The sequence below is a fragment of the Choloepus didactylus genome, chromosome 7 (genome assembly GCF_015220235.1).
Source record: "Choloepus didactylus isolate mChoDid1 chromosome 7, mChoDid1.pri, whole genome shotgun sequence".
In the NCBI taxonomy this organism is placed as follows: Eukaryota; Metazoa; Chordata; class Mammalia; order Pilosa; family Megalonychidae; genus Choloepus; species Choloepus didactylus.
In genome coordinates, this window is record NC_051313.1 from 12136471 (window position 1) to 12149004 (window position 12534).

The following is a 12534-nucleotide window of genomic DNA, read 5'->3' on the forward strand; positions in this document are numbered from 1 at the left end:
TTCTTTTAAAGTAAAAGACAGATATACCATACATCCTGGCAATTGCACTCCTAAATATTTACCCAAAAGAAATGAAAACATACATCCCCATAGAGAATTGAAAAGAACCGAAATACCCATCAGCTGTTGTATAGATAAATAAATTATAGTATACCCATATAATGAAGTAATTCTCAGCAATAAAGAGGAGGAAACTATTGATCCAGAAATATCAGATGAATCTCAAATGCATTATGCTATGAGAAAGAAAGCCAGACACATAATGTTACCTACTGCCTTATTTCCTTTATATGAAATTCTGGGAAAAGTTACACTATAATATGAGAAAGCAGATCAGTGTTTCCTGGAGTCCAAAATTCAGGGGAGGGGATTGGCAGCAAAAGGGCACAAAGGAAATTTTTGCATTGATACAAATGTTTTATGTATGTGGTGGTGATTACACAACAAAACCTATCTGTCAAAACTCAAACTATATACTTAAAGCTATTTTTTAAAAGGAAAAAAAGAGCCTTTGTCAAAAGCCTAGAGGCACTGACAATGTAATGGCAATATATACCCCAAGTGACCAGAGTGAGGTCTCTGATACCATTTTGCCACTAAAAATGGTCCATGGCTCCTTGGGAAAATGTCCAGCTCCAAGATTGGGCAGGAAATGTACAAGATGCACATTTTTTCAGGCGGGAAAGCAAAGAAGCCTTCAGATATTACTGGGATCAAGTTGAAAGTATCTGAGAACACAAGAATTTTAAATCTTGGGAAGTATTGCCAAATTTCCCTCCAAAAAGATGAATTTAGCCCTTTTAACTGTATCTGAGCGTTCCCCACAAACTGTTTTGAGTTAAGAAGAAAACAGAAGCAGCAAAGGTGGGATCCAGATACCACATTGGCTACAGGCTGGCAAAGAGCAGTTGCCCTATGATTCTGATTCTACACCAGGCCGAGGCAGTGCTGGCAGAGAGCACTCAAGTGTTTGAGTTTATTCGACAGACCTTAGCTTGTTGGATAACTCAGGACTTCAGATTGCACTGTAGGTGGAGCTGCAAAGAACTGTGTGGATGAACTCTACTGGTTGATGCTTCCTCAGGACCTTGATGTCAAGAACCACTGAGAATTCAGCAGAGCAGCTACACTAGTGATGAGTCCCTCTGACGATAATCAGAGAGGAGTTCACATGAACATTTTTTAGCAGCTTGGCAGACTGCTTAAGCCAAGAAAAAGCATCTGGCAAGCACTGCTATGAAGACTGAAAAATGTGTCCCCAAACAAAAGCTTGCCAGTGGCTCTTCCACCATGATTGTTCCTGAGCAGCAGCCACACTCAGTAAGCTCTGAAAAAGAGAAGGAACTGTTTCAAATATGTGAACAGTGGTCAAAATGTGACCAAGTGCAGAGAGAGAAGAGAGAGGAAGGGGAGGAGAGAGAAAAGCTCAGGAGAAAAATTGACCTGTTCATAAGCAGAAATGAAAGAGAAAGAAAGGTCCAAAAATTCCTGGCTTTACAAGGTTGGGAAAACTAACTTGCTTGTAGAGTCCAAATATTAAGGCATGAGTTTGAGCAAAGGGCTTTGAGTAACAAGGACTCAGTAATAAAAGAAAAATTGATGAAGTGGAATTTGTTTCCCAAATCTGCCATTACCAACATGGGCACATAACTCATGTCTTTAAAATTCTGCTGCAGAAATATTTTGGGACTGCTTTATCTGCTCATGATTGGGACCATGTTGCTGAGGATATTCTGCCATGCATAGTGCCAGAGCAGTGCATGCAAGAAATGGTGTGTTAGAGAAGGCACTTCAAGAAAATGGTCAAGATGGATTTTCTATGGTGAGGCCTGACAGAACAAGGAGAAAATGGAGATTGCATTTAGTCTAAACAAACCTTGGTAAGACCATGCCTCTCAACTTTTTTACAGAGCTGTACTTTATCCTAAAACATTGAGATCTTACTGGAGATGGGGAACACGTGGTTGATACAGAATCCACTGCCAAATTAAAACAAGCGAAGTTCATTATGTGCACTATGGTGACAGAAGAGAGTAAGTGATCTTCAGATGAAAAGATAAGAACACACAGTGGAATAAAGCAAACTCGCATGAGCCACGTGGGTTTTGTCCCAGGCCTCCAGTGTAATGACAAAAGGGTTGTAACTGAGTGGTTGGATTCCACTGTCAGTGTAGCCTGTCAGCATGTTAAACACACCGATGCCTCATGGTATTGGAATTCTGAACTTGAATTTGCTCCATTGCTTTGGAGGATGTAGCCTCCCCAGTTGACATCACCCTCGCTGGGGCTGGGGCTTTGGGTGTCACGCAGGAGCTCAGTGCGCCTGCGGTAAGGCAGGTTTCGCAACACCGTTGGCTGACTGAGGATGCCTCTGACATGGTCGCTCTCTCTCAGCAGTGATTAGTCTCCTTTCCTCTCTGCTGCTTCTTCCCCATGTTTGGTTCTAAACAAAGATGGTCTATAAATATGTTTAGATTTGAATGATAAAATAAAAAGTTTTAAAACTGAGCTTACATCCTGATTCTACTACTTACCAGTTTACTCGACTTTAGGCAAGCTTTCAAATTTCTCTGAACATCAGTTTCCTTGTTTATGCAATGGAAATAAGAATGTATCCCTCACAGGGTTGTCATAAGGACACAGCACAGTAACCTGCGTAAGCAGCTGGCAGGCACCTGGGCCATCACCGGCACACAGAATGTTGTAAATAGCTTTCCTCTTCTTTGGCAGTGCCAGGTAAGAGACTAAAGAAGAAAAGATATGGAGAAGGAAGAACTTGAGAGGAAAGTAAAAAGTTCCATTTTTACATAAGTGACTGCATCACAGACTGAAACGTAAACGGTTTGTCAGCCTTCAGCAGCCCCCAGATGGCAGGTTGTGGATCAGGCACCTGCTGAGCAGTGCAACGTGCCTCACGAGCCTGCAGTTTGAAATAAGCTGTCATTCTTGCACAGAGGCTCTAGAGTGACAGCATTGGTTCGAGTCATCCATTAAAATTACCCCGTAAATAATGTGTAATAATAAATACGGCTAAATGAATTAAAAGGTGCCAAAAAGAAGTGTGTGAACTGTAGTAGAATCCCCTGCGTACATCCTTCCATGTCATTAAGTCTGAACGCATCCCGCAAGCATGGTCTGGCCCCTACTCACTCCCGCAGCCGCCACTCTCCCCTCTGATGCCAGGCTCCCCCGCTTGAACTATTTAGATTCCTCTGCCCTGGACTCTCACCCAGGGCTTGCAATCTGGCAGAGACACTCTTGGCTTCTCTTCAGCTGCCTAATTCCTGATTCGGTTCTGCTGCAAAGCCTGCCTTAGATACCCCTTCTAGAAATTGTGCCATTTACCACTGTACATTCACCCTTCAGCACAGTACCAGGCTCCTTACGATTTTAATAAATGTTTGTTAAGTGAATGAACCAGTTCTCAGACAACCTAAATGCAAAGGATGATATTGATGATTTTCTGTTACAGATGTAGTTGTGTTACACAGACATTTTCAAACCCCCTTTAAGTAGAAAAAGGGAGTAGAAGTTTGTCCTTTAGTGGACTTGTTGCTCTGTCCTGCTTTATACAGTGCAGCAGATGGCAAATGGGTTGAAGTCTGCTCTCCTCTCTTATGGCCATCTAAGTAACAATGCTGTGGGAATTTTTAAATGTCTTTGGAGCCATTGCCATATCATTTTGATTTTGATTTTCCAACGAGAAAACATCAAGTATGGTGATTCCTGTACCAACACAGAAAGGTGGATTTTTGTAGAAAGTCTTCTCCTCTTAAATATGTGTCTAGTAAAAATAAGCTTATAAACATTTGTATAGGCAGTCAAAAGTTTTATTAGAAATTGTAGATATAAAATAGTAAAAGACGTGTTACAGAGCATTTTATCTTAGGAAGAGACATTAGTAATAAGCCAAGTGTTCACAGTGAGGTATGCAGTCAGGTTTGCCCTCGAGCTTCTCCTTTTTGTAAAACTGTGGACATTCTGAAGAATTTTTTTTTCTTTCCAGCTCCATCTGCTTAGGCCAAAGAGTGGGAACTAAAGGTAGCATAACGCAGTTCTAAGAAAGTGACTGGTGTATGATCTTTTTTTTTTTTATTATTTGCTTCACAAGTAATTTACTTAAAAAAAAATTACCATCTGCTATTTTGAAGCTAATCTTAGTGTATTGAATGCTCTTAACCATTTCTCAATCCCACAGTCTTTTATCTTGCTTCTCCTGCTGTGTTCCCACCACCCCTGATCCCATTAGCAAACCTTGAGACAGCCTCAGACTTACCAAAGTACTGCTTTGGTTTCAGCTGCTCTTCTGCAAGAGGAAGTGAATGTTGGGGGTTTTCTCTGTGGTGCAGTTGTGATAAAGCTGTGGTGGTCTTATCTCTCTCTTAGGTGGTGGCTCTTTATGACTACCCAGCGAATCGATCAGATGAACTAACCATCCATCGCGGAGACATTATCCGAGTGTTTTTCAAAGATAATGAAGACTGGTGGTATGGCAGCGTAGGAAAGGGACAGGAAGGTTATTTTCCAGCTAATCATGTGGCTAGTGAAAGTAAGTTTTATGCTCCCTTCCTGGTTTACTAATATGGTACAACTGATAGTCCAAGATTTTATCATTTTCTACCCTTTAATTTGCTATCTTTATAACCTTTGCATATATTCACCAGTGGGTATTGCTTTTCATTCTCGTGATGCAAAAAGTCAAAAGGGGTGGGGGTAGGGGCCACTAGTACACTAGAAAGCGATTACATTCTGAGATTGAAATATTTGTTTCCTGGCTCCTGGTCCCAGGGGACCCTTTTTCTTCAGCCTAGCCATTTCGTCAGCTCTTTTCCCGCAGTGACACCACACACACACACATACACACACACACTGAAAGGCACCAAAGGTCCTCAAGCTCCCCAGCTCTCACTCTTTCACCTCATACACCTCGGTCCTAGCTGGTGACCTGCTGCAGTAGAAGTAGTGTGCATTGCTTCCTCTCCAACTAAATTAGCATTAAGCCCTCATTTGTAAATGGAAAATATAAGCTAGAGAACCAGTTCTAAATATGAGTTTCTGAAAGTTGTAGATTCGTGGCTAGGCCTTGAGAGGGAAAGTAGAACTAACAGAGCCTGAATATAAAGAATATAATGTCTGTCATGAAAGGGGGGGAGCAGTAAGTTGTGCTTGAGAAAAGTTTATCCTCTCCGCAGTGAACTCAAGAGTAGGGTAGGATAAGCACAACACTCAGGGGTCAGGAAATCTGAATTTTAATCCACCGTGACAACCAACAGTTTCTGCCTATAAAATGAGGAGGTTGAGCTATATCATTTCTAAACTTTCTTCTAGACATGCTAAAGTCTTGTGGATTCAGTTTAAATATAGTATAGGTGGCTGATAAAAGGTGAATAATCTGTTTTGTGTATTTGTTGTTAAGTCTTTTGTTTCTGCAAAGAAGTATTTATTATGAATAACAGTTGATTGACTTTCAGATTGGCCCATGAAACCCCATTTAGCCTGAACAAAAATGCTATCGATTCCTAACTTCAATTCTGAATTTTAAGAGCAAAAGAGATGAAGGAAAGGAGGGAGAAGCATTGCTTCCATGAAGACAGGGTGCTGAGCCAGTCCTGGATAAAATTATTTTCTTCAGCACCTTCCCCCAATCCTGTGCACCCTGGTGCTTCCCAGAGCCTCCTCCCCGAGCCTCACACTCTGAGTCTCAGCGCAGCCCCTCCCTCAGCTCATCTGCCTCGTCCAGCAGACTTCTCCCCTCAAGAGGATACAAGTCTCAAAAACTACCCACTTTTCCCTTCCATACCAGAATTCTTCGCTTCCTTTGTGCCACTGTTTTAATACTCTTTTCCCCCGAGTAGTAAATGAGTGGTACTGCTTTAACTCTATCAGAAGTATGTTTTTATGTTTAAAAGAGGATGAACTATGGAAATAGGTTAAGGTGATGTGGGAGAAAGTGTAGGGCCCAGGTTAATTCCCAGGTAGACATGAGAGTCACCTCCCACAGCCCCTCCCTCCCCTTCTTCCACCTTTTGACTCCCGGCGCCTTCCCAATGATGGCTCTCCCCCTGCATCGACAGCCGGCCTCAGTTCAGGGGGCTTCTGTCTTCAAATAAAGAGCTGCCTGCACAGTCATAGGCCCTCTGGCCTGTATCTGCCATTTAAACTGGGTCTTACAATACGTTTTTCCTTTCAGATACAAGTGGGAACTTTTTAGATTGTTTTCACTTGACAGTGCAAAAAGATTGTGTATTTTCCAGCAGGATGGTATGGCATGCTTTAACTTTAGAATCTAGTTAGTTTACAGAATAACTTCTTGGTCTTGCAGACCTTGAGAGGCTCCAGATGATTGATCTCCAGTGGGTTAAAATCCAATAAAATTTGTTTTTCCTTCATAATGGCCAAAGTCAGACTTCTAAAGCACACTGCCCTTGGTGGTCAGTGGCTGTATGCAGCAATTAATTGTATGTCTCACACAGAGTTCCGCTCAACAGCCATAGTCCCTTAATGTAGTCCAGAAGCATTGATGTTCTCCTTTGACATCAGGCACTGCTTGTTGACAAAGTTTTGTAAAGGGCAGACAAATAGAAAGCCTGCATTTAACAAAAACTCACCTGTCCAGTTTTAACATTAGAGAAAAATGGCTGTCAGCAGCATATTCCATTCTAAAAATAGAGGAATTGTCCTTTGTCTTTATGTGAAGTCAGTTATACAAAGTAAATGGTCTAAGGGAATATGTATTTATATATATATAAACAAAATCCCTACCAAAATCCCTACCTGGTTAGGGAACCAGGTCCTCTAATCGAACAATACAGTAAAAGGAGCTGGAACTTCATTATCATAAGGGTTTGTTCACTTTATGTCTTAAGCCACAGGAAGGAAAAATAGTTGCATCTGACACCCTTTCCAATAAGAGTTAAAGAAGCCCAATAATAAAATCAACCTACACACAAAGCCAATTAATATACTTCATAATCTTAGTTTTAGAATTTTAATCAGCAATATTTAATAATTTTTCTCAGTTAGGAGTTGCCCAAGTTATTTCGCCAAAATAGATGTTCTTTTTTAGACCTTAAAATCCCCACCTATCTCTTCAGATTCAACCCACTTGACTTCTCACCTCCTAAAGAAAATACCCTGTAGGGTCCTATCCCCTGCTTATTCATTTCAGAAGGACTTCCCAGATTAGCCTTTCTCCACACCTCTGCCTGGCAAAACCCCACCCACTCTTCAGTGTCAGACAAATATACCACTTCTCCCATTAGAATTTGTCATCCCCACAGCAGAATTTGTCTTTGCTGTTAACTCTTCTTTCAAATTATGTCACATGTGTATGGAAAGAAAATGAATTAAGCATCTCCATGACCACATAGTAAGTGAAAATACCGTCTACATTTCTGAACCCCAATAAAAGATAGTCTGCTTATCAAAACTTTCCAATCGTAAGTTACGTTTTTTTGGTAACTAGTGTTTATAACTTCTAGGTCGTTTATTGTTATACCAAGGAACTGAATATCGGTTTCTTTAGATTTATTTCTCACCCAACCCCACTCCCCGATTGTGTTCATTAATTTGATTTTATGAATTCATTTTCCAATTCCAGCACTATATCAGCAACTGCCTCCAGAGATAAAGGAGCGATCCCCTCCTTTAAGCCCCAAGGAAAAAACCAAAACAGAGAAAACTTTTTTGGCTTCTAAAAAGGTAAATCTTTTCAAGAGTTTGAGTTGCATAAGTACTTTGGTTTTCACTCTCTTTAGATGAAATATTACTTTATTCATCATGTTTCTAACTCTGCATTGCTTACGTTATTTAATTTTATCATGGCACCAACTTTATGAAATATATAAGGCAAATTTATTACAGCCATTTTCCAGATAAGGAAATTGAGTGGGTTCCAAGAGATTAAGGTACACCCCCAAGTCACATATTGTAAGACCCCTAAGTGATGGGGTGAGGACCCACAGTGTAAGTTGTGGCCTTAAGGGTGATGCTACTTCCACTCACGCTTGCTTTAAATGATTCTGACACTGTCATCAGCCCCACCTGCACATTTATGCTCAAGGTTGCTCGAATCCACAGAGTAAAGACTTTCTGTCTTCCTGGAGCCTTCCTTTCGCTTGCTAGTAATTTTAAATATTTTCAAGGTAAACTAAATATGAATGTGTTATCGACCATAGAAATGTCCCGTTCGTGAGTCTGTCCTATCATATCCCTCTAGGACATGAGTCATTGTTCTGATGTTAAGTATTCTGGTAGAAAGGTTTAATAAGCACTGTAGCTTCACATATATTGCTTATTAAACTGTTTTACTATGTGACATTAGTGCTTGCTTTGGTCTAAATTACCTAGCTTTGTCTTGACCCCATGAGCTGCATGGATATCTTGTGCTACGAATACTGTATCATGATAAAACTTTGACAGTTGAACCCACCACGCATCATTCCACCATTCAGCATGTATTTATTGAGTATTTACTTCCAAGCCACCCGCTCTGTTAGCCCCACCAAGTGAGTGAGGAGGCCAGGCAGTTGCCCTTGAGAAGCTTCCAGGCTCGTGGGTGAGACACCTGCAGACAGGCAATTCCAGCAGAATGTGGTGGGAACTGTAATGAAGGCATGTGCACGATGTATCAGGGACCCCCAGGAGGACACCCTCTGCCTGGAGCAGGGTGGGCAAGGAGTCCAGGAAAAGTTCCCATAGGAGGTAGTTAATGCTTGAGCTGAGGCATGTCAGGTGAAAGACTATGTGCTTGGAAGGGAAGCTTAGGAAAAGCATCCCAGCAGAGGGGATAACCGGAGGAAGTGATGAGCGGGGTGGTGAGGGTGTGTAGGAGCAGTGGGTCTGCTGGAGAGAAGGACAGCAGGAGCCAGGCCAAGAAATGCCTGCTGGACTCTGCTCATTCCTTCCATTTTTCCCCAACAAGGAGATGCCCTGAAGAAGGTTAGTCAGGGAGAAAAGTGGCATGAGTAGCTTTGCATATTAAGAAGATCATTCTAGCAGCCTAGTGGTTGGATTTGAGGAAGCTAAGACTGGGGTAGAGAAATTCATTAGAATTTCACTGAAATAAAATATAAAAGCCTGAATCAGTGGGGATGGAGGGGACAGAGGGTATAATTGACAGGATTTTAAGATTGGGCACATGTGATAAGGGAAGTCGAAATCTAAAATTTCACTAAGGGTTCTGCCTTACGCAACTAAAATAGTAAAGGTGCCATAGAAATAATAAAGAAATAGGAAGATTTAGGGAGTTAGAGACAAGGAGTGTGGGCAGTAAGAAATGATGAGTTCGGTTTTAGATATTGCAATTTGTTAGTAGCATCTGTGCTCCCAGGTAGAAATATTCGCTAGGACTTCCAGAAATACAAGTTTGGATCTGAGGGAAGGTAGGGTTTCAAAATTAAACAAGGAGGTGTGGGTGTATTCATTGTATTTTATCAGTAGAGTTGAGGCCTATAATGAAGGACATAGCCCAGAAAGAGTGTTGTAGAGTTCCAAGAGAGATGAGCTAAGGACAGAAGGAAGCTGAACAGTAGTATTTAAGGGGCAGTTGAAGAAAGAAGGGAAGGTTAAGAAAGAACTGTCAGAGGGGAAGGAAAAGGACCAGAAACAGGAAGAGGCCTGAAGCTAGGAGAGAAGGGAGATGCCAGGAGGGTAGAGTCAGCAGTGTCAGGGACAGCCACGCAGTTGGGTTGTCTAGTGTTTGGTGAACAGGAGTCCCTGGAACCTTACGCTAGTGTTCATGGAGTGACAAGGCCCAGGAGTAGACTAAAGGTTGAATGGGGCCTGAGCAAGTGAACTCATGGATGTCATTCTCAAAACTTCACTCTGAAGAGAAAAAAGACAAGCAGGAGCTAGAGGGAAATCCAGTGTCTAGGAGTGATTTTTTAAATATTGGAGAGCCATGTAAAATCATATACTGAGGAGACAGGACCAATGGACAGGTTCAAGTAGAAGATAGATTAGACAAAGGACACAGTGGATCTTGGAGGAAATAGGAGGTTTCTATCAGAAAGACAGGTTGATAGGTTCATCTGGCTTAGAGGGTGATATTTTGCCTCCCAGGAGACGTTTGGCAGTGTCTGGAGACATTTTTTGTTGTCACACTACGAGGTGGAGCAGGGGGCTACTGGCATCTGGAGGAAAGAGGGCAACAATCTTGCTAAGTATCCTAGAATGCACAGAGCAGCTCCACCCAGCAAAGAATTATCTGGTCCAAAATATCAGTAGTGTCAAGCTTAGAGCAACACCCCTCTGAGTCAGATAGGGGTAGATGGGGATACAGGTAGGTTGATAGAATGGGAATCTAGACAGTAAGGAGGTCTTTGTGTTCTCCAAAATGGAAAGCAAGTGTGTTTTGAATGAAAGAGGCAAAGGAGTGAGAGAGGGTCTCAAGGAGAGTCCTGACTATTTGAATACTGGTAAGGAAAGCAGGAGCCACAGCTCATGTGGGACACACAAAAAGATTCCTGAGTAATCCTGAGAGCCACTAAGTTTGGGTACCATAAACATATAGGTGGCCTAATTCTGTGTAGTTGGATTTTTTTTTCCCTTCAGTAGTGCTCAGTGTCCAAGGGTAGAGCAGTGGAGAGGGCAGGTTTGATTTAATCTGTGATTGGAGCTGTTGGTGGGTGTGGTAGAAGGACAAGAGATGTGATAGAGTTGGTCAGAGTCATTGGAGAGATGCACCATGGAGCCTTGAGGAGACTGGAAAAGACATGAAATCCAGTGAGCTGAAGTCCTCAGTGCTTGTGTTAGAATGGAGGCCCTCAACCTGGGCTTCACATGTAAGGAATCAGCTAGGGAATTAAGAAAATAAATACCAATGCCTGTCCCCACCCCGACAAGTTGATTTGGTTGGTCCGGAATGGGACCTGGATATGGGCAGATTTCAGAAGCTCCCCCCAGTGATTTTTACGTGCCGCTGGCATTGAGAACCGTCATGCCAGAGGGAGCACAAGGACTGAAGAGAAGCAGCCAGTATAAGTAAAGGATGCTGTAGCCAGATGTCAAGGCACCCAAGGAGGAGTGCCATGGACGTGTACAGCCTCCACACAGCAGTGGGGAGCCGAGGAGAGGCCAGTGTTTTCCTGATCCCATGGTTCAACCACTGGGACTGTGAGAATGAACAGTCCCTCCTGAAAGGAACTGAAAGAAAAATGGTTTCTTGCTGTTGATGCCAGTCTTCAGATGCAGCAAGGATATCTTGTGACAGTTTCCCAAGACAGTGTGGGGGCTCTGAGCAATACAGTTGAAAGGATTGGCAAGGAATTTGTCTATGGGCATATGTTACATGGGTGATACTACCCATTGTTTGGAATTTGGCACCAGGTTGAAGAATTTAGGAAGATGCATCTTTATAACCCAGAGAAGTTTACTGTGGTGGAAGCACTGACAGCACTGGCAGAGGGCATTGGTACTGTGACGGTAAACAGGGTTTTTTTAGCTCATGTCGAGAACTGAGTGAGACTCTTCAAACATCCATGTATAATCATATCCAGCAAACCAATTCTAAAGACATCCAGCTCGACCCAAGGTCTGCTTCTGGCAATCCCTCTGCTGCCTGGAACGTACACACCTGCCAAGTAAAACACTAAAAAATAAGGTAAAATAGGTGAGGCAGGGGTGTTGCAGAACCTAAGAGTCCATTTGGGCAAGGGGGTAGAAAAGTTCTCATGGAGGAGACTGAATTTGAATCAGGCTCTAAGGTTTAGAATGCATGGGTCTCTTCTTTATTTAATCTGCTTTATCTGAATCCATGTACTAGTTTTTTCCCTCTAAAGAATGTACCATGTGTATAGTTAGGCAGTGTTTTGCTTCCCTGTGGGGAAAAAGCATAAAGAAAGGTCTACGCTTCTGTGAAAAGAGGTTCCTGGGAAAGGCAAATGCCATCCCCGGTCATCACAGTACCTCGGGTGCCCATGAGTCCGAAGCTCACAGCCCTTGAGAAATGCGTAGCTACGCTTCCTTTGCACCCAGCATAGCTGCATATCTCAAGTTTAGGTCCTTTATCAAAATACTCATGGTTTGATTTTATCGATCCTTCCTCACAAACCCACCACAAAGTCTTTCCTATGCTTAATGTCATGTGTAAGTGTAAGAATATAAGTGTTTAAAAAGAAAAGAAAAGGAAAAAGAGCATGAAAAGGAGTCTCTGATAAGTGACAGGAGTTGAGAGGGGTCTCGGTCATAGCGCCATAGCCTTGGTTCAGGGAGGGGACCTGTGAGACCCTCCCTAGTGATTCCAGTCCATTCCCCCACCTCACAGACCAGGAACTCGAGATGCAGAACGTTCTGAGAGACGCGGGAGCACCCACCTTGTCACGGGACAGACAGACAGCTGTTCACCAAGCATTTAGCCATGTTGGGTCACCTGGCGTTTCTGCACCTTGTTTTGTGTTTGTTTCATTGTGCCTTTCTCCTTTTGGATGTCTTTAGAACTGTATTCTCTATACTTTTTTTTTTTATGGCAAAAAAAAAAAAAGGAATGAAACCTCACTAGTGTTCTTTCTTTCAATTATTTCTTTTCAAACCATA

The 12534-nt window shown here is 42.4% G+C and overlaps 1 protein-coding gene across 15 annotated transcripts in view; it reads left to right on the forward strand.

Annotated features, from left to right (window-relative positions):
• The window catches only part of AHI1 (Abelson helper integration site 1), a 259799-nt gene that overhangs the window by 217381 nt on the left and 29884 nt on the right, over positions 1-12534 (forward strand). For 6 of the 15 annotated variants that reach the window (XM_037842182.1, XM_037842183.1, XM_037842185.1 and 3 more), the window contains 3 exons: positions 4387-4549; positions 7601-7701; positions 11329-12481. The exons of 1 other annotated variant lie outside the window; for it this stretch is intronic. In XM_037842182.1, the coding sequence (XP_037698110.1) occupies positions 4387-4549; positions 7601-7701; positions 11329-11460 (396 nt within the window). In that variant the 3' untranslated portion in view covers positions 11461-12481. Of the gene's footprint in view, positions 1-4386; positions 4550-7600; positions 7702-11328; positions 12482-12534 lie in introns of those variants that run through there. 8 more of the 15 variants (XM_037842193.1, XM_037842192.1, XM_037842191.1 and 5 more) reach the window with 4 other exon arrangements.